At 41.3% G+C, this 27,040-nt stretch overlaps 5 protein-coding genes across 8 annotated transcripts; 2 read left to right on the forward strand and 3 right to left on the reverse strand.

Annotated features, from left to right (window-relative positions):
- The first annotated feature begins 429 nt into the window (after positions 1–429).
- LOC107218947 (probable 39S ribosomal protein L45, mitochondrial) lies at positions 430–2,577 on the forward strand. Its single transcript, XM_015656998.2, has 6 exons — positions 430–639; positions 897–1,217; positions 1,376–1,527; positions 1,799–1,847; positions 1,984–2,133; positions 2,258–2,577. Exons 1-6 carry the CDS (start codon positions 589–591, stop codon positions 2,495–2,497), a joined length of 963 nt encoding a protein of 320 aa, XP_015512484.1. The 5' UTR covers positions 430–588; the 3' UTR covers positions 2,498–2,577.
- LOC107218967 (oxysterol-binding protein-related protein 11) lies at positions 2,570–4,526 on the reverse strand. Of its 2 annotated transcripts, none has more exons than XM_015657019.2 (2): positions 4,145–4,526; positions 2,570–3,937 (listed from the first exon to the last, which is right to left on the reverse strand). In XM_015657019.2, exons 1-2 carry the CDS (start codon positions 4,374–4,376, stop codon positions 3,585–3,587), a joined length of 585 nt encoding a protein of 194 aa, XP_015512505.1. In that variant the 5' UTR covers positions 4,377–4,526; the 3' UTR covers positions 2,570–3,584. The 2 variants fall into 2 exon arrangements, with proteins under 2 accessions (XP_015512505.1, XP_046599742.1); XM_046743786.1 differs by having other exon boundaries at positions 2,570–3,964.
- A 285-nt stretch (positions 4,527–4,811) lies between these two features.
- On the reverse strand, positions 4,812–10,431 carry LOC107219073. 3 transcript variants are annotated; one of them, XM_015657152.2, is made up of 8 exons: positions 10,167–10,431; positions 9,626–9,768; positions 9,470–9,530; positions 8,975–9,282; positions 8,546–8,731; positions 8,341–8,473; positions 7,788–7,954; positions 4,812–7,619 (listed from the first exon to the last, which is right to left on the reverse strand). In XM_015657152.2, exons 2-8 carry the CDS (start codon positions 9,736–9,738, stop codon positions 4,958–4,960), a joined length of 3,630 nt encoding a protein of 1,209 aa, XP_015512638.2. In that variant the 5' UTR covers positions 9,739–9,768; positions 10,167–10,431; the 3' UTR covers positions 4,812–4,957. The 3 variants fall into 3 exon arrangements, with proteins under 3 accessions (XP_015512638.2, XP_015512646.2, XP_015512655.2); XM_015657160.2 differs by lacking the exon at positions 10,167–10,431 and adding an exon at positions 9,843–10,050; XM_015657169.2 differs by lacking the exon at positions 8,546–8,731 and having other exon boundaries at positions 10,167–10,430.
- Positions 10,432–10,548: 117 nt separating this feature from the next.
- On the forward strand, positions 10,549–18,468 carry LOC107219044 (putative U5 small nuclear ribonucleoprotein 200 kDa helicase). The gene is made up of 6 exons (XM_015657116.2): positions 10,549–10,843; positions 11,093–11,256; positions 11,393–11,912; positions 12,108–12,354; positions 12,502–12,832; positions 12,930–18,468. Exons 1-6 carry the CDS (start codon positions 10,799–10,801, stop codon positions 18,028–18,030), a joined length of 6,408 nt encoding a protein of 2,135 aa, XP_015512602.1. The 5' UTR covers positions 10,549–10,798; the 3' UTR covers positions 18,031–18,468.
- On the reverse strand, positions 18,164–25,129 carry LOC107218978. Its single transcript, XM_015657029.2, has 3 exons — positions 23,738–25,129; positions 21,549–21,977; positions 18,164–20,720 (listed from the first exon to the last, which is right to left on the reverse strand). Exons 1-3 carry the CDS (start codon positions 24,019–24,021, stop codon positions 20,423–20,425), a joined length of 1,011 nt encoding a protein of 336 aa, XP_015512515.1. The 5' UTR covers positions 24,022–25,129; the 3' UTR covers positions 18,164–20,422.
- Positions 25,130–27,040: the final 1,911 nt, after the last annotated feature.

A 27,040-nucleotide genomic window follows, 5' to 3' on the forward strand; every position in this document is an offset into this window, starting at 1 on the left:
ATATTGAAATTTTCAGTAATGTTAAAAAGAAAATTACTTTCTTCGAATCACTAATGCGTTGCTTCGTAAACGAGTATGATGACTGGCGCCGTACACAGCGTTCCATTCGCTGATGTGTATTTAGACAATGTTTGCTGTGTAGCGTCATTCCCTCATGACAAGCGCACCCAGAACTAGGCGGTTGGAGGTCTCAGCTTTCAAATCAATGTTTCGGCACATTTCTCATCAGAAAACAGTTGCAGCACTCCGACGATGCGCGATATATTTTTTAAAGTTAACGGACGTCGGTCCATAGTTATTAATTACTATTTTTCGAGGTCAGCGGCCGTTAGTTGATAGATTTGACTTTATGACGTTCGTCTCCATTACCGACCGAATCCCTATGCGGCGTATAGCACACCGCATCTATTTTGTATAGAGATCAATGCGCCTAACGTATCAGGCAATGGCAAGGAGCATCGCATGCGCCTAATGAGCTGGGCAATGCCGAAAATTGATAAAGTTAACCTCACTCATCACGCAATCGCATTTTAAAACTTGATATTTTTCCGAATCTATGACATGAGTGAATTGTAATAAATTAAAAGAATGTCTGCAATAGCATCCAAAGCGATGTTTGCCGTTGGACGATTAGTTCAAGTAAGTATACTAATTTTTCGTAATTTATCACGCATCGTACGACACTTGATCACCGCTTATTACGTTATTGAACTTGATTGAGGAACAAAATGCAAATTTCTCAAACTTCATTTCTGAATAGGCACTCCGAAATTGAAAAGTTACCAAGGTTTTATTTTCTATTTCCGTTTAACTCCCAAAGCACTTAATTTATTTTAGACCGATGTTCATCCCTCGCTCCATCCTGTAAAGTATATTTCATGTTGCACATTTTTCAGTGCCATGCAACGCTGGTCTACACACAGACATTAAAGGCGGCACCATGCTTCCTATTCGTGAGACATCGTACCACCAAGCATTGGAACCCAAAGTGGAAAAAGTTACGAAAAGAGAAAGTTATGAAGGTAAAACTTCCTAATTTTAATCAAAAGCCTGAAGATATGACTCCGGAAGAACAACGAAGCATGATGAGAGAACGTGGCCTAGAAAGGCCAAGAGTTTGGAATGAACGACCTATTTATCTCAGCTGCACTGGTGGCATATTTGAACCTTATGTTCCTCCAGAGGGAGACGGAAAGTTTTCTGCAATTTCTACTACAGTAAGATTTATTTTTTGTTCCTGCATCCTTGCTATTCTATTCAAACTTTCTGAATCACCAGTAGTAGTGGAGACCAATTGAAATGTCTGGAAGCTATTTCTACTTACAGATCGCTTATTGGATCAGTTGCGTAATCGAATTGTTGTGTTTTTCTATAGGGCGCTAAACAAAAGGTCGAGTTTGTTCAAAAAAAAGGCTCGTCGATCATGGCAGTTAGGAAAATGAGGAACTATGAAGAAGAATTAAATTTGAAGACATTTGCTGAAGATGCACGAGAAATTTATATCAAAGCACATGAAGCATTGAATGTGTAAAATATAAAAATCTGCATAATGCCTAGCGAAACCTGATTTCAGGAAAATAACAGTCATTCAGTTTACTTCCACTGTTTCAAAGTATTCTATATTGTGTGGAATTTCTAGAAAAAAATAGTAAAATGGTTGAGACCATCATCATATATGTTATTAGATCCGAAACTTGGCTATTCACCTGAAATTAGTGTTTGTCTCTAGCATATACCTATATTATAGACGACAGATGTATTTTTTAGAAATAAAATTAAATATTAACATTTTTTGCAGTAAAAACAAACTTGAACTGAGGCAGCTTGTAACTGAACGGGCATACCCTGTAAGTATTCAAACATTTTGATCTTCAGAGAGCTTCATATTCAACATTTACTTGTGTGTACTAAGAATATTCAAAAAGTGCAATCAATTATTTTGAATTTTGAATCTGTTATTATACTACAAATTGAATTTTTCAGGAGATGTTACACAATACACACAATAAAACCATACACTGGAAATTCATCCAATCTTTAGAGCCAAGTCGAGTTGTGCAAGCCAGGTGTACAGAAGTGATAACGAAAGACAACGTTTTTGGTCAGCTTACAGTACGGTTCCATACTCAACAGGTGAATGATGATTATTATATTTATTTTTCAAATTTCAACTAGCTGAACATTCAAGTTTCTATACTCAAAGTTTTAAATCACTTCTAATCTTATCAGTGGTCATTAATAGCCCTTCATTTTTCAGGTATTGGCTGTCTACGACAGATTTGGTCGTTTATTGCATGGCAGTGAATTTGTGACGAAAGATGTTATAGAATATATAGTGTTTGAGAAGCATTTATCAAACCAATATGGTATTTGGCGTCTTCATGACAAGATCATACCGACATGGATGCCTCCAAAAGAGCCAAGCAGAAAAACTTTTGTAAGCAAAGTGGGTCCCATCGATCCTGATGAAGTCAATGCTGTTCAGACTTCCGCTTAGAATTTGTCATAAGAAATTGTATTGATGTAAGAATCACGGAACAGTTATATTTGTCGTAATAAAATGTATAGCCAAATGTGGAAGCTGTATATATTTTTTGTTCACGAATCTACTAAAAAATAATCCATTTCAGTATAAATAGATTTGTACCTTTTGTGCAATACTGCATTTTTGGAAGATTCAATAATACAATTTAATAATTAATATGGCATTAAAAATTACATCAAGCAATAGGTTTACAGTTCAAAAGTCTATATGTTGATTTTATCGACAAATGCGCAGTGATATGCCCATTTTATTTTGCCAAAATTTTTTCGTCCTAACCTTGAAGCAATGCTAAGGACTTCTATACTATTTACTCTACGTGATTTGAAAGAAATGTTAGTTTGTTAAATGATAGTCTGTAATATTTAAATGCAAAATAGGCTTCAGTTGTATTTAAAAATACTTTGATATGATAAGTGCACGTTGAACAACGTGACATCAATTTTTGTAAAGTATAAGATTGTATAAAACTGATGAATTATGATACATCAGTATGTAAGTATATAGATACGTAGATAACAAGAGCAATCATTTGCTATATACAATTTTCCTTGGATGTTTTTATAAAATAAAAACAAAATAGTTAAAAACTATTTAAATTTATGTATATGCCTCTTTTCTAGTATTTCATCTAATAATCTGCCAGTTTGCTATATCAAGACTTACCCTTATATATTACAAAAATATTTACATGGCATGTTATTAAAGTCTACGTTATTAATCTGCGATATTGTTCAAATCTTTAGATTCTAGTTATTTTATAAAAGTAAACGTCGTGTAATGGTCATGAGAAAATGTCACAGTTATCGTCAGTTCAAAGCATATGAAATCACATTTACTTCAACAATCAATTACATCGGAAAAGTCATTCAGATTCACTAAAACTAATATTCACGGTATCAGTAGAAACTCTTTATATGCCATTTTCTCGACCCTAGAGCATTTGTAATGGAAATTTATATTGTTGACTAATGTATATTACGCTATTACATCATATTGATTTTTCTCCCTGGGCAAAGCGATGAAAATGCACACATAATAGTTATTGGTACAATATGTTTAGGCATTGATTCAGTGTGTGTAAGGTACCATGCGACATTGCTTTAAGAATTAATAATTCCGGCTCCAAATGGAGCTCAGAATTTTCAATTGTTTGGGCAAGGGAAGCATTGTGTTTTTCAGCTTTGTTCAACTGCTCTCGACAATTTGCAAACGCATCCAAGACCTCCAGTTTTGCCACAGGGGACCTTGTAGGATTAGCAGAATGTTCTCGAGGTGGTAAAGGTGGATGACTGCTGGCTATAGCACGTGTATACATCTCTGTAACCGCTCTCAATTTGTCAACCCATTCTTGCCGAGCTCTAGCATCAGTCGCTCGCAATTTTATCATGTCACCTGCGGCAGTAGTGAAATAATTGTGACCTATTGGATTTACAGACAGGTATTTTTCAAAGAAGTATAATATTTTAATTAAGAACAACATTAATTTTGCCCTTTGCAGGTGTTCCATACATAGCATCAAGAAAATCTAACATAAACGTTTTATTGTTCATAAGCTCTACACTGTTATCACGACCACTTTAAATATCTAATTGTGCTTACCCGTCGCCGAATTTACGATAAATGTATTTGAATCCTCGTCACTGGGGGCAATAACAGCACCAGCGAGATATATGGAGCATCGAGGTTTCTGATTTTTCTCAGATTCGCTCAAAAAGTAATGCAACTCCCCAGTTTCCGGGCTTAGAATGAACCACCGATATTGCCAGCCTTTCATTGCATTCGTGTATTTGTGCAGCAGGCCCTCGTATGACTGGCGTATTGAGTTGTTCATTGTTTTTATATTTAATATCAAAATCAAGCTATTTTCTTTTTTTTTAAGCTCGACGCCGCACCTGTTAACCAAATTAAGTGTGACAACTGACACTTTGATTGATTTGAGGTTAGATCAAGATGATTGTGTTGACGGAAAACTATCTAGATAATTTTTACGCATAATAAGCGGACGAATGCACCAATCACGCGCAACTGCAGCGCAATTTCGTAACAATTTGTCAAATTTAACACAAGTGTACAACACCAGTATGTTATTTCTTGAAGAGGATGTGTAGTGGGAAGAATTATTTTTGTTGCATAAGCTACAAGGGGACATGATTTTCCACATTATCACTTTTATTTCAATGCAACATTCGTTGTTGAAACATAAAGAAAGTAACATAAAATAAAAGGAAAGCAAAGAAAAAGGATAATCATATAAAAATATTTGCTAAGTTCGCATATGAAACTTAAAAAAATATAAAGAGAAAAGAAAGAAAAAGCGATAGTACCTAAAAGGATGTATCGTATGTAACATAACAATAATCTTTTCACTTAACATTTCTATTAGAACTATACCTTAAAAAATACGTATATGCTTTAAACTTCAATAAGACCTTCTTTCACGAGGATATCGCGTATTTCTGGAAATTCAACGATGTATTCACCAGGTTTTGAACGCTCAACGATTTTTACCATTACAGCACTATTATTAGGGACCAACTCTTCAACCCTTTTAGCTATTTTGGGTTGTAAGTCTCCAGCTTCATCAAGTGGCCCTAAATTTACGACCTGGCAGACATTGGCCAATGTCTTAGTGGACATGAAATCTTTATTTATTACTTTGATATTCTTGTGACTGACTGTTTCGACATTGCCGAAATCTATGAAATTTACCGTGCTTTCCGTTGGTGTCGTGTTCGTTTCCAAACAGACGGCACGGTACCAGATTCCTTCGTATGGAGCAATGCATAATTCATCCGGCCTTGGGATGTAATGATCTTTTTGCTGATCGCAATAGTCTTTGATCTGAGTTGCCATTACATCATTGATGTGATTTATCAATTCGACATCGTAGGGTGCCAAAATATGCAGCAATGGTCCATATGAAAAAAGACTGAGAACGTTGAGAGTCTGACCTGACTCACCCAGCTCAGCCACTTCCAGATCTGACAGCAAGAATACAGTCTTTTCGTCCTCTTCCGTTTTCCAACTTGGTGTCAATAGTTTGAGAACTTTCTCATTGATGCATGTACCATCAGAAGCCTTCAGTATTACACCGTCTGTGAAAGGGGAACCTTCGAAGGTGCACATAAGAGGCTTTTCCATGCCAGCCAACATTCCGAGGTACTCGCTCAGCTCCTTGGTCATCGGCACATCTTTAGGGACATTTTTAAGGACGATTCTTGCTACACATGATTTATATTCTTTCAAGCTATTGGAAATCGGTCGAAGATTTTCAAGTGACGTTGTTTCACTATTTCCAAAGTCCACATAGGAAACGATAATCTTCTGTTCTTTTATCTGTCTAACAATAGCACGGTAGAAATTTCCATCCTCTATATATTTAGCCAAGACCATTTCGCCCACTACCGGTAGCTCTGTTAACTTCTGCACTTTAGTTGACCACTTGGCTACCTCCTGTGTTAACCGATTGAAGGTTTCCATTTCGCTGGGCACAAGACTCCGTACAAATATCATGTTATGGTTACGGAATGAAGCTATGCAAATTTCGGTCCCGCTTGTAAGAGAAGCATATGGAACACCTTTCTGTTCCGATGTTGGAGCCCATGGCTTGAGTATTGCTTTCCCGGATTTTTGCTCAGAATTGTATACAATGATTTCGATTCCATCCTTACTTACATCTTGATACTTGTTGTTTACTACAGCAAATACATACTGTGACATGGGCTCCAGCTTGAATTCTGCGTCAGATACTTCACAGATAGCTCCTAGCGTTGGTAGGATTCTGAATCCTTGTGGAAGAGGCTTTACAGCACTAACTGATTCAACACGTCCCTCATCTACGGCAAATAGTCGCAGTGAAGGAACTAGAGATTGCACAGTGCCTCGTATCCAGTCATCCTGCCGCTTGCCGCAGATTAGATCTCCAACCTTTGGTTTAAAGTTGGGATCTACCGAAATCTTATCGCACTCTTTTGGCAGAACTGAAAATATGTCTTCACACTCTTGCCTGAATTTTTCAACACAGACCGTAACAGCAGCTTTATTACCGCCAAGAAGAACATGAGCTTCAAAACATCCTTCCTCTTTTTCATCAAGTAACTCAACAATATTTTTTGGGCCTTTAGCAAGAGACAATGGAGGAGCTTGTGCATTTTGATACATTCCCGTAGTTTTGGTAGGAGAATTCGATAAGGAATAGGGTTGAACTGCTTCACCTTTACTACAACTCTGAGCAATTTTTTTTGCGTTAACGTCATTTTCAACTGGTTTGGTTGTTAGTTGACTTCTAGATTGTCCAGCTACAGCATCGTTGTTCTGGTGTAAAGCTCCTTTTGACACTGGCCTTATGTCAGCATGTCCTGGTGCATTTGTTATTCTGCGAAAGCTAATATCTGGATCTCCGAGGTCTAGCTTAAATTTGGGTTTAGCAATTTCTGCATTGTTGATTTGCATGCTTTTATTTTGATGCGTTGTCTGCTGATAAATTTCCTGTTCTTGATTTCTAGGTTCGCCTCTATCAGATGTTTTGGTCAACTTGTTGCTATGCTGTACTTGAACTTGTGCCTTCAATTGATGCATATTTTGTTCCTTTGCATCCTTGACTCTATAACTTCCGTGAGAAGAGCTCTTGCTTGATTCTGGTCTACTGGCATCTTTTGGAACTTGCTGTGTTTGAATTTCTGCTTTTGGCATTTCGTTCAATAAATTGATTTTGTGATTTGTATTTGATTCCCTGCCCTGTGCATTGGCAGTACGAAGAATCTGACTGTCCCCATTATTTACTGGCTTCCAGCCACCCGAGTTATGACTGATGCTTTCATCAAAAACTCTCTTTTGATCACCGAAGTGATCGCGTTTGTGTTGATTCTGTGAAAAAATCGGGATATTTTCTTTTCCAAATGTCAGAGATGTGTCTAGAATAGGTGTTGATGTCGAATTTGGTGCGTTCGGGAACTCTGCTCGTTTTACTGGGCGTCTCAGTTTCAGAATACTTCGTTTATTCATTGATTGTACTGGTTGCTCATCACCGCTTGAGATAGAAAGAGACGCTAAGTCAATTCCAGGGTCCAATCCTCTGTAGGAATGAGAAGAAAATTTTGTTAACCATGTGGACAGGAAACTTTGACATTCAAACGATGATGTGCGAATGAGTAATATTTTTCCATGATCAGATAAAAATTTAATACATTGTTTGATTAATTACTTTGAACCTTACTTTAAGACACTTATAAGAAATACTTACGGTATTTCCTGGCAATCAACTTTATGCCTCGGCCAGTCAGCTACCTGGCAGGCTCTGTTGCAATAAAATTCCTGACAACGCTGGCAGCGGCCTGAAGCTGGTTTGGTACAGTATTGACACTTGCCGATCTGCTCAGCAATTCTATTTACGCCATACTGATAGAGCCCCTGAAAAAAAAATTTGTACATGCGTTTTTTTTATTCTGCTAATTTTGCAAAGATTATGCCATGAATGAATACACAAGCAATTAAGTCAAATAGGATTGTAAAATTTTTGTTTAAATTTGTAGCTCAATTCGATTTGACATGAGGTGCCCACAACAGGTTTTGGAAAATGTAACGAAAACTTTATCTGATGTAATTTGTTATTTTATTGACAGGTGAGGCTAAACAAGCTACACTATTCAAAAAGTAAAATTTTGCGATGAAAAGGTAGAGATAATGCATCGCAATTGAATCGTAAGCGATATTTCCTGTAATTCTCTCATATGCTAGACAGTACCCTTTTTGATAAGTCAGAATCGAATATTGAATATAGGTAAATATGAACTTACGGCTTCTCTTTTTTCGTAAACAGCTCTTATATGCTGGTGCACATTAGGATATCGTGGTGGCAGTTCATACCTGGTGTAGCCACGCCCCATGGTAACATATCTGGTCCCATCAGTGGATACTTTCAGCCGATCTCTGAGAAAGGTTGAAAAGTATTGATGACAGCAAAACTTTAGTGTAAAAAATAAAGAGCGCAACAAACCTTACCTAGTCCACAAATTATTTGTATGTAAAAAAGGTTCTGCATTTTCATATGGATTATAATAAGCTGGATCATTGGGAACTGGATATAAACAATCATCCTCCTCATAGTACACAGGATCAGAAACAGGATCACTAACAGCCCTGTGCACCAATGCAGCCAAATTCTTACCACGACCCATATTACAGGTACTGCAACGCAGTTATTAAAATCAAAATTTTAGTTTTGTTACACAGTTTTACTAACAGATTTGGCTATGTGAGATAAATTTTTCGAGTCAACAGTATTGAGGGATAAATTGTTCATTTCGATGAAAAGTTATCCATAACTATACCTATGCTCTACCCATTGAGAGTAATATACACAAGTTATAAATCATTTGTAGAAGTTTTTAACTGTCTTTCGATTAGATTATGTATCCTTAGATAACTCACGGCGGTGCAGCATGTCGTGGAATCTGTTCAGGACTGAGGTACTCCCTCGGCTGGTTCTCTGGATTGCACGTAAAAGGTACTGGTTTGGATTCTATTGTCCGGCGAGGGCCCATATTTCGATCGAGTCGTTCCTCACGTTTCTTTGCAAATGTTACGCGAAGTTCCAAAGGTTTGACGCCATGGACCTCTCTGATGGCCTTTTCTGCCTCACGGAAACTCGTATAGCTCACAAACGCCCAGCCAGCATTCGGAGGGGATATAACACTGGACGGTGTGCCGTAATTCGCGAAAAGATGGGATACACCATCCTAAACAATTGGTTATTACGTAACGCTATGACAATTTCACTCGTTTCGGCAATTCGTATTTACGTGTTAGTCAAAATGGGGTATTAATCCAAAAATTGTAAACGAATGGATACTTTGTCATGAAGAATGTAACATGCAGTTGAATGGAGTTGTGAAAAGAACATTGCACATGTTGAACTTTGCATACCTGGTCTAGCTCTGCTGGGATATTCGACACGTAGAGTTTATACTCCGTTTCCGGTCCTCCCCTGTAATTATAAGATGACATGACATGCGAATTGCTGCAGTATTAAGCCGGGATCACGACATGGATGTAATATTGCAAGTGGTTTAAATTTCAAACCTAGCATAAGGCGTCAGATTCATTCCAGGTCCGTGCTCGTACGAATTGACGTTGGCGTCGCGGTAATGAGCAGCCATCGGATCCCAATTGTCTAAATTATTAGCCCGTGCCATTGCGTCTTGACGGTCAACCGTCCTCGAAATCTGAAAGGACGCTAGCAATCTTATCGCTCAGTTAGTTACGTTAATCGGGTAGGTATATACTGTTGACCACGCACTTTCTTTGCTTGTCACGTCACAATTACGCAGGCTTCCGAATAAGCACGTGGTATCGCTATTCACTTCTATTTACACGGTGTTTTCTTTTATTCTGCACTCTTTTAGCTGGACCGTTAAAAGTATGAAAACGAGTCGAATAGGGCAGAGGATTCAAGAAATAGCGGCACGTGGTACGCTCGGAGAAGTGCGTCTAATATGCTAAGTGCAAAAAGCCGACCGCATGCATGAAATTCTCTCTGCGCATGTGCACCATTTTGAATTTACAAGCTTTATTGTGTCGGACAAGTTACATCCAAGTAGAACTAATCGAAATATGCGCTTACCTTCTAGCTCAACTTGAATCGTAATTTCGGTTTCGTCTACGCTGATTATAAATGTCTTCGAATTTATTTACTTGGTATATTTTGAATCTTAATGTGCACGAGAAAATGGAACGAAACTTTCTTGGATCGTTGACTAGAGTTTCGGTATTCTAGAAACGCAAATCCGCACACTGCAGTCTACGCCTCGACTGTTAGGTTTTCACGGGCAGGAAAATGCTGCCGCCAGCCGCAGTATTTTGTTGCCTAGTTCTTGACCAATAGGAATGCCAAGAAAATAGATAATTCGTCTTTCGCGTGCACAGGTAGCGCTAGAGTCCGTAAGACCGTGGTAGGGACTCTCGGTAACGCTCGCCTGCTTTATTGACATTTCTATTGGTCAAAAATTCGGCAGCAAAATACTGCGGTGGCAAATCTGTGCCAGTGAAATTCCAGCCACTGGCCTCCTGACTTCTCGTTGATGACAGCACCGTACAGTAAATTCATTTATGCCTTCCTTTTCCGACTACCTTGTTTCGGTCCAATACCAAATGCGTCACCTAGGTATATAGACTGGATAGTTGACGCTTGGATCTGTACGTTACTGAAGTCTGACTGAGGTATAGAGATCAGTGTGTATATTCGACGCCGTAAACATGGCGGATGCTGCGGCTCGGCAGCTTCAATACGAATATAAAGCGGTAATTATTACTATTTCATTACAAGAAATGTGCTAAAGTACGACTGTAATACAAAGAAAAAATTTTGTGCAACACTTATTGTTCCAGCGTCTAAGTTACGATTAAAATTTGAGAACTCTGCTTTCGTACGAAAAACGTTCCGTCGTATAGGTTATATTTCTAGTTGTATTAATTGGTTGCCAAAACATAACTTACTTGTTGTACGTGTTTTGGAAAAACACTTTGGTGATTTAAGACTTTTTGTTCCAGAACTCCAATCTTGTCTTACAAGCTGACGTACGGCTTATAGAAAGACGTAGCAGAGATGAGGCGACTGGAGAAGTTATGTCCCTTGTGGGCAAATTGGATGGAACCAGGATGGGCGATAGACATCAAAGGACGAAACCAGGCAAAGCAGAAGAGCGTAAAGTGAAGTGAGTGAAGATGTAAATTTGCATAGCACTATTCTCACATTCAGTAGCAAAGCAAATTACTAAAATGCATTAGGTATTAAAATGAAAAATTTAAATTGAATCATTAACGACTGTAATACGGTACAACTTTTCTCAGACGTCAAAAACGTGATGAAGCGCAATATGACTTCACTCGTATGAAGGGTGCCACTCTCTTGTCAGAGGGTGTTGATGAAATGGTAGGAATTGTATACAGACCCAAAACACAAGAGACTCGTCAGACGTACGAAGTGTTACTGAGTTTCATTCAGGAAGCATTGGGCGATCAACCACGTGATATTCTCTGTGGTGCTGCTGACGAAGTATTAGCTGTGTTGAAAAATGATAGATTAAAAGAAAAGGAGAAGAAAAAAGAAACAGAGTTGCTGCTTGGTGGTTTAGCAGAAGAGAGATTCGCCCTCTTGGTTAATCTGGGGAAAAAAATCACGGATTTTGGCAGTGATGAAAAGACTACAACAAATGAAGAGAACATTGATGAGACATATGGTATAAATGTTCAGTTCGAAGAAAGCAGCGAAGAGGATGATGAAGATGTGTACGGAGAGGTTAGGGAAAATGACGATGAAGGGGATGAAGGAGAAGAAGCAAACATTGATCGTGCAATTCACGCGGAAAACGTATGTATCTAGTCAGTTTAGTTGAAATATTCATCAAGTCTGAAGTTTTTTAGTCATATAAACTTTTAACAATTCTATGTAATTGCATTTTTATTCAACTCTTTTCTATTCATATGTACAATTTTAATATCAGATATTACAGTATAGTATCTTAATTTTTTACATTCAGTAACTGTTTCTTTACCCTTCAAACAGCTTGGTGGTGCGGAGGAAATGAAGAAGGAAAAACCACTTCATCCGTTAGATATCGATGCTTATTGGCTTCAGCGGAGATTGAGCAGAATATACGATGATGCAATGGTATCCCAAGCAAGAGCTGCTGAGGTATTAGCAGTGTTACGAGATGCGGGTGATGATCGAGATTGTGAAAATCAGCTGGTTCTCCTGTTAGGATATGATTGCTTTGATTTTATCAAACAGCTTAAAAAATATAGACACATGAGTGAGTATCAAGCAACACTCACCTTTATAATTACAGAGCTAATATTTATGAATCATTAAATAGTTGAAACAGAAAGATTACAATTTGAACATTCATTAAAATTTATCTAGTTTTTTGGAAGTTTAAATATTCTGACTATTCTTACAGTTGCCTATTGCACGATGTTGGCATCGTCTCAATCCGAATCGGAGAGACAAAAGATAAGAAATAAAATGAATGATGATTTGTCTCTGGCAAAGATCTTGCGTCAGCTAGACACGGGAAAGGGTGATGATGATGCTGAAGAAACAATGGAAGCACGTGCACAACGCAAGCGGCTGGAGGAGAACGAGGATGGAGCTGGTGGTCCTGGTGGTCAAGTTCAAGGATCGAGAAATCTGATTGATTTAGAGGATTTGATATTTGCTCAGGGAAGTCACTTTATGGCCAACAAACGTTGTCAGCTACCAGATGGAAGTTTCAGAAAACAAAGAAAAGGGTAATATATTTTTTATTTTAATGATGAACAAATTTTTGGTAGAAAATCGCTACTATTTGAAACTGAACAAGCTAACACTTCAAATCTCTCATCTCAGGTACGAAGAGGTCCATGTCCCAGCACTGAAACCAAAGCCATTCGGGGAGAATGAGAAACTGCACCAAGTTGATCAGCTTCCGAAATACGTACAGCCGGCGTTCGAGGGTTTCAAAACGTTGAACAGAATTCAGAGTCGGCTTCAAAATTCGGCGTTGGAAAGCGATGAGAATCTGTTGTTATGTGCGCCAACTGGAGCAGGTAAGACAAACGTCGCCCTGCTCTGTATGATGCGAGAAATCGGAAAACACATAAACGCCGACGGAACGATAAACGCTGACGAATTTAAGATAATATACGTTGCGCCAATGCGGTCGCTTGTACAAGAAATGGTAGGAAACTTTGGAAAGCGTTTGGCAAGTTACAATTTGATCGTGTCTGAACTCACGGGTGACCATCAGCTGACAAGAGAACAAATCGCGGCAACACAAGTAATAGTTTGCACACCTGAGAAATGGGATATAATAACTCGTAAAGGAGGCGAAAAAACTTTCACGTCTCTTGTCAGATTGGTGATTATCGACGAGATTCATTTACTCCACGATGAGCGAGGCCCAGTTCTCGAAGCGCTGGTTGCCAGAACCATAAGAAACATTGAAACAACCCAGGAAGATGTGCGGCTAGTCGGTTTATCGGCTACCCTTCCAAACTACCGAGATGTAGCTGCGTTTTTGCGGATAAAACCAGAAACCGGATTGTTTTACTTTGACAACAGCTACAGGCCAGTTGCTCTGGAGCAGCAGTATATTGGTGTGACTGAGAAAAAGGCACTGAAGAGATTCCAGGTGATGAACGAGATTGTGTACGAAAAAACGATGGAACATGCAGGAAGAAATCAAGTCCTAGTATTTGTTCACTCCAGAAAAGAAACTGGGAAAACTGCCAGGGCCATCAGAGACATGTGTCTTGAGAAAGACACGCTTGGTCAGTTCTTGCGTGAAGGATCTGCGTCGATGGAAGTACTCAGGACTGAAGCTGAGCAGGTTAAGAATCAGGAACTGAAAGACTTGCTTCCGTATGGTTTCGCTATTCACCACGCCGGAATGACCAGGGTCGATCGTACCTTGGTCGAGGATTTGTTCGCCGATCGACACATTCAAGTTTTAGTATCTACCGCAACTTTGGCATGGGGAGTCAACTTGCCAGCTCACACAGTAATTATCAAAGGCACGCAGGTTTACAACCCAGAGAAAGGTCGCTGGGTGGAATTGGGCGCGCTTGATGTCCTGCAGATGTTGGGGCGAGCTGGTCGTCCACAATATGATACTAAAGGTGAGGGAATACTGATAACGAACCATAGCGAGCTCCAATATTATCTCTCGCTTTTGAATCAGCAACTCCCTATTGAATCTCAGCTTATAAGCAAGATGTCAGACATGCTGAACGCGGAGATTGTGCTTGGAACAATTCAAAATATACGAGATGCTGTTACATGGCTCGGATACACTTATCTCTACATCAGGATGTTGCGGTGCCCACAACTCTACGCCATACCTCATGATAAACTTAAGGAAGACCCGTTGCTAGAGCTACACAGAGCGGATTTAATACATTCAGCTGCTCTGGGATTAGACAGAAGTGGATTGATTAAGTATGATAGAAAATCTGGACATTTTCAGGCGACCGAATTAGGTAGAATCGCGTCCCACTATTATTGTACGCACGATACCATGTCCACTTACAATCAACTCCTCAAGCGTACTTTGAGCGAGATTGAACTGTTCAGAGTGTTCTCATTATCAAGCGAATTCAAGAATATCAACGTCAGGGAAGAAGAAAAATTAGAGTTACAGAAACTGATGGAAAGAGTACCCATACCTATAAAGGAGAGTATTGAAGAGCCGAGCGCCAAGGTCAACGTTCTTCTTCAGGCTTACATATCTCAATTGAAGCTTGAGGGTTTCGCACTAATGTCTGACATGGTATACGTTACGCAGTCAGCATCCAGACTGATGAGAGCTATTTTTGAGATTGTCTTGTTCCGAGGCTGGGCTCAGCTAGCGGACAAATGTCTATCCCTCTGTAAAATGATCGATCGAAGGATGTGGCAGTCAATGTCGCCGCTTAGACAGTTCAGAAAAATGCCCGAGGAAATAGTGAAGAAGATTGAGAAGAAAAACTTCCCGTGGGAGAGGCTTTACGACCTTGGACCAAACGAAATCGGGGAACTGATCCGTGTTCCTAAACTTGGTAAAACAATTCACAAATATATTCACCAGTTTCCTAAACTGGAACTGTCAACCCACATACAGCCCATCACTAGATCCACCCTACGCGTTGAGTTGACGATAACACCGGACTTTCAATGGGATGAAAAGATCCATGGTGCCTCAGAGGCCTTCTGGATTCTTGTGGAAGACGTTGATTCGGAAGTCATACTTCACCACGAGTACTTCCTTCTCAAAGCCAAATACGCCAGCGACGAGCACCTGATCAAGTTCTTTGTTCCGGTATTCGAGCCTCTTCCTCCTCAATATTTCCTTCGGGTCGTATCGGACAGATGGATCGGTGCGGAAACTCAATTGCCGGTCAGCTTCCGTCACCTTATTCTACCGGAGAAAAATCTACCGCCTACCGAGCTCTTGGACTTACAACCGCTGCCGATAACCGCGTTGAGGAATTCCAAGTTCGAAACTGTCTACACCGACAAATTTCCCCAGTTCAATCCCATCCAGACGCAAGTATTCAACGCGGTCTACAATTCCGACGACAACGTCTTCATCGGCGCACCTACTGGCTCTGGCAAAACTACAATCGCCGAATTCGCCGTGCTGCGTTTGCTGACTCAGAATCCCGAGGGAAGGTGCGTTTACATGGTGAGCAAAGAGGCACTAGCGGAGCTTGTGTACAGCGATTGGGTAGCTAAGTTCAATCAACAGCTCGGAAGGAAGGTGGTTTTATTGACGGGAGAAACTGGCACGGACTTGAAACTCCTCGCAAAAGGTCAGGTGATAATAACGACTGCTGACAAGTGGGACGTCCTGTCAAGAAGGTGGAAGCAGAGGAAGAACGTTCAGAACATCCAGCTGTTTATCGTCGACGAGCTCCAGCTCATCGGTGGCGAAGAGGGGCCGGTTCTTGAGGTGGCCTGTTCGAGGGCGAGGTACATATCTTCACAGCTTGAAAAACCTACAAGGATAGTAGCTCTTTCAGCCTCTTTGGCCGACGCCAAAGACGCCTCGCAGTGGCTGGGCGCCCCGGCGGCCGCAACGTTCAACTTCCATCCATCGGTGAGACCGATACCCCTGGAACTCCATGTCCAAGGATTGAACATCACACACAACGCCTCCCGCCTTGCGGCGATGGCGAAGCCAGTTTACAACGCGATCCTGAGACACGCACCCCACAAACCTGCGATCGTTTTTGTACCAACGAGGAGACAGGCCAGAATGACCGCAATTGATCTGCTCACGTTCACCGCAGCGGAGGGACAACCGTCGAGGTTCTTCCACGCGGAGGAAGCGGACATAAAACCGTTTTTGGATAGAATGAGCGATAAGACACTGAAGGAGACCCTGTCGCAGGGTGTTGCTTATCTACACGAAGGACTCTCGATCGATGACCGACATTTGGTCGAGCAGCTCTTCGACAGCGGAGCGATCCAGGTCGCTGTCGCGACACGGGACCTCTGCTGGGGACTGTCGATAAATTCTCATCTCGTTATAATCATGGACACCCAGAGTTACAACGGCAAGACTCATGCCTACGAGGACTATCCGATCACCGATGTTCTGCAAATGGTCGCCCGCGCCAACAGACCGCTCGAAGACCACGACGCCAAATGCGTCCTCCTCTGCCAGAGTTCAAAGAAGGATTTCTTCAAAAAATTCTTGAACGAGCCACTTCCCGTCGAGAGTCATCTCGATCACAGGCTCCACGATCATTTCAACGCCGAGATAGTGACCAAAACTATAGAAAACAAGCAGGACGCAGTCGATTACTTGACGTGGACATTCCTTTACAGAAGACTCACGCAAAACCCGAATTATTACGGTCTTCAAGGCGTCACGCACAGGCATTTGTCCGACCATTTGTCCGAGCTCGTTGAAAGCACGCTCAGCGATTTGGAGCAGGCCAAGTGCGTGGCGGTTGAGGACGAAATGGACACCCTGCCTCTGAATTTGGGCATGATAGCAGCGTACTATTACATCAACTACGCGACCATAGAACTGTTCAGTCTCTCGCTGAACAATAAAACGAAGATTCGCGGTCTCCTCGAGATCATATCAGCGGCGGCTGAGTACGAAACGGTTCCGGTTAGACAGAGGGAAGAGAACTTGCTGAGAAGTCTCGCTGCGCGGCTTCCGCACGCACCTCAAGTCGCCAGAATGGCGGATCCTCACGTTAAGGCACAGCTCCTCCTTCAGGCGCATTTGTCCAGGATTCAGCTGGGTCCCGAGCTGCAAAACGACACGGAATTGGTCCTCGGCAAAGCTGTCAGACTGATCCAGGCCTGCGTCGACGTCCTTAGTTCGTCAGGGTGGCTGGCACCGGCTGTAGCTGCGATGGAGTTGGCGCAGATGGTGACGCAAGCTATGTGGTCGAAGGACTCGTACCTGAAGCAACTGCCCCATTTCACTTCGGAGACGATAAAACGGTGCACCGAAAAGGGGGTGGAAACTGTCTTCGACGTGATGGAACTCGAAGATGACGATAGAAACAGGCTCCTGCAGTTGACGGATGTTCAGATGGCCGACGTTGCCAAGTTCTGCAACCGCTATCCCAATATTGAGATGGCTTACGAAGTGCAGGACAAGGACAAGCTAAAGAGCGGCGGCACGGTGAACGTTGTTGTCCAGTTGGAGAGAGAGGACGAAGTCACGGGTCCCGTTGTCGCACCGTTTTTCCCCCAGAAACGCGAGGAGGGATGGTGGGTGGTAATCGGCGATCCGAAGAGCAACTCTTTGCTCTCGATCAAGAGACTCACCCTTCAACAAAAAGCGAGAGTCAAGCTGGACTTCGTGGCACCTGCACCAGGCCAGCACTCGTACACTCTGTACTTCATGAGCGACGCTTACTTGGGATGTGATCAAGAGTACAAATTCACCATACACGTTGGAGAGTACGAATCCGACGCCAGTTCCGAATCCGAGTCGGATTAAGGATCTCTCGATAGCATTTAATATGTTTTCAAGCCATATGTACATATATATATATGGATACATGTATCTGGATGGCAAAACTTCCGGTATAATACTGCATGGAATTGTTATGGATGGTTTTTTTGATTCGTGATCACATCCTTCTCTACACGAAACAGTGAATAGTAATCTAATCATAATTTTGCTTCGCTAGAGTATGATAGGTTTTATTCTTGATTTATTTTTCCATGTAGATACTACGGTACGATTCTGGACGAAATTATTTGCAATTAGTCTCGACTGCTTGAATAACGACGTATGTATGTACGTTCGATCGAGTTTTTTTTCCTACAGTTGGACTAAAAAAACAACAACATATAGTTGCGAGTTATTTGTATGAAGAGGAGAAGGTGGTGTATGTGTTTTTACCCAGGTAATCATTAAAATTAATAGATAATATTTTCTGTAATTTTTATTATTAGGATAATGTTAAGCGTCGTCACTAAATGATTCCCGACACAGCAGTGGTTGACGCTCGCGTAAATGATGTAATTAAAATACGTACCAAATATAATACAGAAAATTATTCGCTATCCGACCTCCGTTCTAATTTACGTACCTGTACGGATAACGGAGTTATATATCTAGCGACATTTTAGGGGTAAACTCGTCTTATAAACATTACTAATAATGTAAACAAATTCAGCGACAGGATGTGTGCAATAACAATACGTTCTCACTCTTTTTTCTTCACATTCACGAGATTCTATACTTAATAAAATCAGTATCCATATCGATATTTGTTGCAGTGTTGTATACCGTATGATTTATAGATGCCCATTCGGTGTTACAACATTTTTTAGATACTTTCATAAGTAGATTCGGTTTACAAATACAAAATTATCGCCTAATCAGCAACTAAGAATTGCAAGGCATTGTTAAGACTTGCTAAAAATTAGGTTTCACTGTTTCTGCGGTATAACATCGATTGAAACGTATCATGGAAATCGGTTGAGTTTCTTCTACTTTTCTTTTCTTCGTTTACTTTTAAAATATTATTATTTACAGTTGTGTAACACTTAAGGCTTTGATATAGGAACGCACATTATAGGTTACGAATCATGATACAATCACTTATAATTTAATCTAAAAATATTCATTCAAAGTGTTTTTTTTCTGGGGAGGGGGGAACATGTCATTCGATACTCCGATCAATGTGTAATACCACATCATGTGTGTAACGGATTCGAAAAAATTAAATTCGGAAGTATCAGAAAATTTGTGACGCAAACCATGAATTTTCATATTTATATATTCGTGATATGGTTTTCGAAAGGTACGTATATCCAACAATTGTATCACGTTAGTGTGGAAATATAACGGACGCGAGTAAAGGACGGTAAATGCGGCCGCGAAAAATGTCACGTAAGTAATGTAATAAATATATATTATTACAATTAATTTTTGTTTCTCACTATACTCTTCTGGCATCTCTGCCGCGTCATTACATCATACAATACGATAATCTTGATCTTTCGGTTTCCACTTGTACTCGAAACTTTTATTATCATCACACCGGAAAATAGATAAGGCATATATAACTAATAAAAAAATAGACCGATAATTTAGACATTTTCCAGTTACCTAGCCTTTTCCAATCTCGAACGAGATCATTGATCGCAAAATTTTGTTCCTGGTATTATTTTGCAAATACTGTGTGACTGCAGCCTACAAAAAAAAAAACTCTTGTTCGTCGTCAATTCTTAAACACGTACCCAATTCGCTATTATAATTGCTGTAAAATCTATATTATATATCCTTGAACACGTTTAGTAACTACACATATAATTTATCGATTATCTAGATATTTACACGCACACACAAAAAAAAAACAACATGAATCTCATATATCCGTACCCTTAGGCTTATTTTATAACTGATCATCTCAGCGATAAAGTGCAAGGGAAATTAATTGTGTGATAGATTAATAGATGCAGAGAATCCATCACGCCTCCGTCGGAAGCGTTACCTATATACCTATTCAGTTTTTTATGCGCCATCCGTCCATCCAATTTTTTGCACAATGTTGTCCTTCCGCACCGTGGAACACGCGTCATTATAAAACTTGACTGCTGGTAGACAAGTGCAATCTATAAATCGAATAAACCATCAAACCCATGCAGTTAATTTGCAATCTAGGTACGGAGAACACGTAACGTACAGAGTGGAAAGTAACCATTGCGAAGTAGAAAATGAAATATCGGTTTTCGATAATGGAAATCATCCCCCCTCAACCGTCCACCCACCTACACACACGTACACACACCCGCCCACGAGACGAAAGCATCGCATGGTTCACGCACGAATGCAATTGCATCATCGGCGTATCGGAGGTATATATATATCGTTGAAATTACTCCAAACTGTCTATAGCCGTGTCGTCGAGGGTGTGGAGCCAGTTGAATATCATCATGTTCCTCTCGTACTTGGACAACTGTTTGCCGCGTTCCCTCTCCACGTCGCTTACGGTCAACGGGAGGTTTTTCCCCTTCCGAGAGGTTGCGAGCACCGAACCGGAAGTCAGCGAAGTACCCGGAACCGACAGCGTCGCTCCTGGACTCGACTGCGCCGCCGATGCCGCCGCCTCCAATCTGTCCAGATTGAACTCACTCTGCGAAAGGCGTTCCATCGCTCTGTACGTCGTCAGCAACCTGTCGATCATGATCGTTCGAATATGTCATTAACCAAGGTCTACACTGGATTAACGTATTCAAAGGGTTTTCACGCCGCTAGAAAAAAGCGGTGTGGATTTGTGCGGGCTATAGTTTAATGCGAATATGCACACTGTACGGAGTTGTCGATACAAGACTACCCGATGTTTCATATCCTACATTGAGAAAAATTTTTAGTTCCGGTCACCGCTGAGTCCTCGACTATTTTCATTTTTTTACTACAATCGAAAAACATAGTTCCAGATACAAAATAAAAATTAGTTTTCTAGCTGTTACCACAAAGTCCGGTATCCGTTACTATTCTTTCTCATTACGATCACTGTTACTGTATTTTCTTGTAACTGTTGCGAAAATTGAATGCTTGTGCAAGAATAAATTGACGTTAAAGCCTTGTTTAACTAAGCGAGTAGAGTAGACCGAACAAACTGATTTTGCGTTGCAATTAGCAAAAAAGGTTCAACGATAGCGCAAAATGGTTACGCGTACCTCGTTTTTCGTAATACCAACAATATTCAAACAGTTTTTTTTTAACGATACCCGATTTACTGAATTTTTCTAGTTACTGTAACGAATGAAATTTTTCTCAGTGTAATAGAGATCCAGACTGGCAAATTTTTGTCAATTTTAACACTACCATTTTTCACAGTATCCAGTGGTTCCACGGGGCTGTACAAGACCGGGTATCAAAGATGGTCAACCACTCGAGAGCGAGTCAAGTGACGCGGAATGTACCTGATCAAGAAGTGAAGTTGCACCCTTTGCGCCACTTTCAACGTCAAGAATGCGGCACGTTACGATTCGACTAACCTTCGACGAATGTAATTCTGGCGGACCTTCTTGTTGACGGACCTGACGAGGTCGGCAGCCGTGAACGGCATGGAGTTCGTATGGTGATTCGGGGCGGGTGGCGCCGGCTGGACGGTCCCACCGTGAGGACTTGGCAGCTGAGACGTGGTCCCAACGTCGCCGACGGCGACCCAAGTGCTGCAGGACCTCGAAGCGTGGTCGAGCCTCGCCTGCTCGAGGAGAAGCCCGTCCCTGTGAGCGGTGTCCAAGGCGAGGGCGGAGACGGCGGAACGAAGCTTTCGCGAGCATCCCGCGTCCGGACTCGGCAACTGGAAGACGTCACTGGTGCTGAAGCTCTTCTGTAACCCAAGTGCCGAGGAGAGTGCTCCGCAGCTTCGGATCAGCTCCGTTTCTTCCTCGAACCAGAGGATTTCCGGTATGTCGGCCTGCCTGCAACGTGGAAACGGAGGGTGAGTCGGAGTTGTGGTTTTCTTACGTTATTTGCAGAGAAAGTTTCCGTGCGTTGAATGTAATGCTAATGAAATTTATTACGGGGACAAATTGATTCCGTGGGAGTGTTTCTATGCTGTAGATCGTGTTTTGGGGACCCTAATTTAGATATCCGAGCCTAATACACCGCCGGCTAATTTATACTTAACCCCGTGATCATTGGCGGCAAACGGGACGCGGATATATTACAGGGGTAAGTTATACGTGTACTCACTTTGTCGCGTGTTATTGGGTCGTGAACGGTGAAATAAAGCGGGATAATTTATCGTCCGTTCGCCGTGAAACGCTTTTGTCACGTAAACCGATAGGACGGGAGGTGTGAGAACGTTGGATCACAGGGTACGTATACCTATGCCTTGTTTGGAATGATGTAAAAAGTAATTAATTGAAAAGCCGGCGAGGTCTGAGTTTTGTTGAACGCAACTTGGCACAGCGGCTGCAAATCAGATCGAAAATTATAAATTTTCACCCCGAAACAAAACCTGAATTTCTCCCGATTAATCATCCAGCTAATTAATGCCATTTTCGCAGGCTGATTTAATTTTCATATTTATTTACAGCGACGTATTTGTTCCGAGTAGCTCTTCTCTCCTACCTATGCATACGGGTATAACAACCATCCAATATTGCCGGTAACGTATGTTTATACTTGTTATATGTACTTCGGATCGCGTGATATATCGACAGCCTGGCTGGTCGATGCTCGAAGAAAGTCTTACGTAATATTCTCGTTCGTTTGCCAATTACACGTTCTCTTTTCGACCGGTTAAAATATTATTGCACTATACGGTATTCTTAAATTGGATGTCGTTATACAGGTATACATATCTGAAAGCGCTTCTACCTCTCTCTCTCTTTCTCGCTCTCTACACGTGCACATATAACGTATGCATAATTCGCACACACATACGTGTAATACATACATTCGTTTATAAAGAATTCCGGTGAGTAACGTGTGGACACACAACACGTATCTGTCCGTCTACGAGTATTAAAAATCGTATATAAAACAACGTGAGATTGGTTATCGGATGCCATCTATTCGTCCAACTGTCGCATACGGACGTATGTAACACTGTTAATAATTTCTGTATGTTACTCCCTACACTGTACTGAAAGTTTTATTCTGTTACGGAACAGTGAATCCGCCGTAAATTTAGTGTATATTCAATTTGCAAAGACAATCAATGTACTTCACGATTTAGTGATTTCGAATTAATTTTTTGTCTTTTTCCTATAAATTTTAGTAGTAATTTACGTCGCTGCACCGAATTTGTAAATTTGCAACTTGATATCGTAAACTGACAACTCTTTTCTGCAGTGAAAAATGTGTAGTAAATTCACAATCATTTATAACAGTGTAACGAGTAGCGGAAAGACATTAATTACTAACAATCGTCGGAGAAAGAAATCACAAAAAACAGAGTAGGTGTAAGGGAATGAAACTCGTGGATACGAAAATTAAATCCTTAAACATCTCGTTCCTTCGTCGTCTTTGTAGATCATCGGTCGACGCGTGCGTGCTTTTTTAATTACACGACACACGTCAACATCGACTAACAACTCCACACGCGCCGAAATGCAAGAAAATATAATAAACATTCGAGTTCAGCGGTGTTGACGGCAAGCGAATAACGAAATAAAAATTTGCAACTTTCGCCAATATATCACATCCTTCGAGGACCCCCCGCGAATCTCACCTGTTGGCTTGGATCTGGCGATTATCGGGATTGGGCGACGGGCCTCTGCTGGCCAGGTGAGCGTCGCTGTACGATTTGAAAGGTGCGAGCCGATTGCCACGGGCCTCGCTGGCCGACGAAGAGACGCTGAATAGCGAAATATCCGTCGTTACGCTCTCGTGGCTCGGGGATCGCAGCATCCTGCAGGCTACCTGGAGGACCGGCGTCTGCAGGACGATGCTGGCTGCCGGGTTGTTGCCCGGAGTTGGCGCAGGCGACGCTGGCTTGGCTTCCGCCTCGGACATTCGGATTCTCTTTAATTACAAACTTATTTGCCAAATAATTATTCGCTCCGCCTCCTGGCTTTGTCGGCTGCCCAGTTATTCCTTATTTCTTTCTCGTTACCCTCGATATTTTATCAGCACGGTTAAGAGCACGATGATGATTTTTTCTTAGCGATATTCTTGTTCATTTGGAAATTTTTTCAATACAGGATAAAACTACGGTGTTTTTTCCTCTTCGATTGTCACTCAAGCGCTCATTACGCCTTTTATATTCATTTCGATTTTTTCTCTCTTTAAACACCTTGACACGTTTGTTTTTATAATATCCGGTACCGGTTTCTCAAAGAAGAAGCGCTCAATTCTTGATATTATTTGTGCATCATTACACCCACTTCTCAGAGCTTTTTTTCCATACCTCTTTAATCCCGTCAGCTGTTTCTTACGGATCGTCGATATACCGCTATTTATAAGTACCGATTCGTCGGTCTCTTTTTTTGTTTCATGCGACCCGCGATCATTAACGTTACCGACGATGAGTTCACTCAACGACCTGATATATAATTCAAGGGTTGATATCTTATATAATACAAGGTATCTCGAAATGTCACCGACTTATTTTACAACTTTTCGCGTACCGCAGGTATTATTCCTCGTCAAAATCCTTGCCCCGTTGAATCAACAACAAATCCTTGGCGTCTTTCCACCCCGGTATTTTTCAAACTTCGCCCCGACAACTCGCCTTAGCGAAAAGCCGGAATCACGGGATCGGCTTATTTTTCCACTCGATTACGGCGTACAATGTCGAAAAACAAGCTGCACATTGACTATTTTTCAATACTCTGAGCACTTTGCTCCCTGCAGAAAACCGGGAACAAGTCCCTTTACTTTCTTCCTTACTTTTCTCGTTACCGTTGTTATTGTTTTTACTTATTTTTTCTCAGCTGTTACTATCGCGGCACACCGACAGGCAATGACACACCGCCTAGACTATCGCTACCGGGGTTCACACACACACACACACACACATCTCTCATGATACCGCTCCCGGTGAATGGTGGTGAATATCACGGGAAATTCGTTCGCCTTCGTAAAGTCTCGTCGGGTTCCGCTCTGCGGACGCGTGTTTACTGCACAGGCGTCAATCGATATCTCCTAGAGCGCCGTCGTCGCCGAGTTCTCTTCCTGAACCAGCTGTAACATCCCGCAAAGCCAACAATTACATCCAGACTCCGGGCTACTCGATATAATTTCTTCACGAGATGATCGTCCGATCGAATACGATCGAAATCACTGCGGTTATACCTTCGATTGTCTTCGCTGACACGAGAAGAGACACAAAATTTTTCATAACTAATAAAGTGGCAAATTATTAGCAGAAAATCAATTACAGAATTTTTTTTTTTCGATTAATTATCTTCATGATTTGCATAGTTATTCGAATAATTCAGACGTTTTCTTGAAATCCGCGACTCTTCATCTCTAGCGAGAAGACCATCCCACCTGGCGGCGAGGCGTGGAACCATTCCGTTGAAAATCGTGATCCGCCACCGTAATTGTATCAATTTTGTTCAGTATATATGTACGGATTTTATGAATTCCAATGTGGTTTACAGACGGTAGACGAATCGAATATCGACGTAACTGTGACTCGTGACGATGAACGGATGTGCTTGTGTATAACGTCGTACAATAAAAAAAAAATCGCGAAACATTTTACAGGCAACAAAATCGCGGTGGTTTTACTCTATTGAATCAGAATAGTGAGTCAATCTCCTTAATCGAAGAGGCGAAGGTTCTAGGCAGCGGGTTAACAATGGAATCGAATAGGCGGAGTAATCACCGTTAGCGTAATTTGTTTTACTATTCGATTTGATGGCGTAGCTTATAACAGGAGGAACTCCTAATAGGTCAAGGATAATTTTGAAAGCGAGAGTCTCGGAGCCGCGGTGAACGAACTAAAATAAATTCTTCATACGACATTCAAAGATCGAATGCCCGCACACGTAGAGCTGCCATTTGGCCGATTCCTTTCTCGCTGTTCATTTTTTATCCAACCGATTTCGCAATCTGCACGATCGTAGAAAATTCTCGACCGTCCGAAATTGTTTAAACAGTTTTGCCCGCCCAAGAAAATTTACCTTCCCGCAGGACGAAGCGTCTCATCGTCTTTCCTATCCAATTTTTCGCTCCGGCTGATCATTTCCCGCAGCTGAAAACTCAAGCGGGTTCCCTGCTCGCGGATCATGACCGGGATGATTGCAAAAGTCAGTCGATGTGACGCGAAACGAGGGAAACTTTAAATTCCACGCCTCGGGCTGAACCGGCGCATCGTGGCGCAGCGTCCCGGATCTTTTGGAGATATCTACATACGTAAAGCTGCCGTGCAGGTCGACGGAGAACGGCGAAGCTACACCACAGCCCTAGGGGGAGAAGTGCGCCGAACTGGAAACTGGGACACGTCGGCATGCTGCAGCGCTTCGGTGTCGGAGCAGGAATGAGCGCCGAACCGTTTACCGGGTGCTAAACGATCGCTCTGCAGATTTCCGATAAGACACGTATTCGTCGGAAGCGAAGAGCTGCGACCTCGCGAAAAAGTCATCGAGCATCTCGAGTAGGGGTGAAAATGTAGGAGGATCGGAAAATTGACTTCTTTCAGGGTATCGAATATCGAATGTAAAAGTTGAAAATTTGGAAATTTTAAATACAGAATAGCTGAGATGTAGAAAGGTTAATATTTTTCCTTTTTATGTGTACTCCATTTTCTGTATTTTGAATTTTATGAAATAAATCTTTCTGACCTTTTCACATTTTATCCTCACTCGAGAATCCTTGCAAGATTTAACATTATTTATTTGATTTAATTGAATGTATATATTTTTTTCTCTCTCTTTTCTTTGACTTTATAAATACATCACGGCAATTCGTTGCGATTGAAATAGAAGTTATCGGTCAGATTAAAGTCCGTATGTTGTGAGACAAGTTTTTAATTTTTTTCTTTCTTAATTATAGATTTCTTTCATTTTTTCCCAATGTTCCTCGA

The sequence above is a fragment of the Neodiprion lecontei genome, chromosome 6, assembly GCF_021901455.1.
Source record: "Neodiprion lecontei isolate iyNeoLeco1 chromosome 6, iyNeoLeco1.1, whole genome shotgun sequence".
NCBI classification, from domain to species: Eukaryota; Metazoa; Arthropoda; class Insecta; order Hymenoptera; family Diprionidae; genus Neodiprion; species Neodiprion lecontei.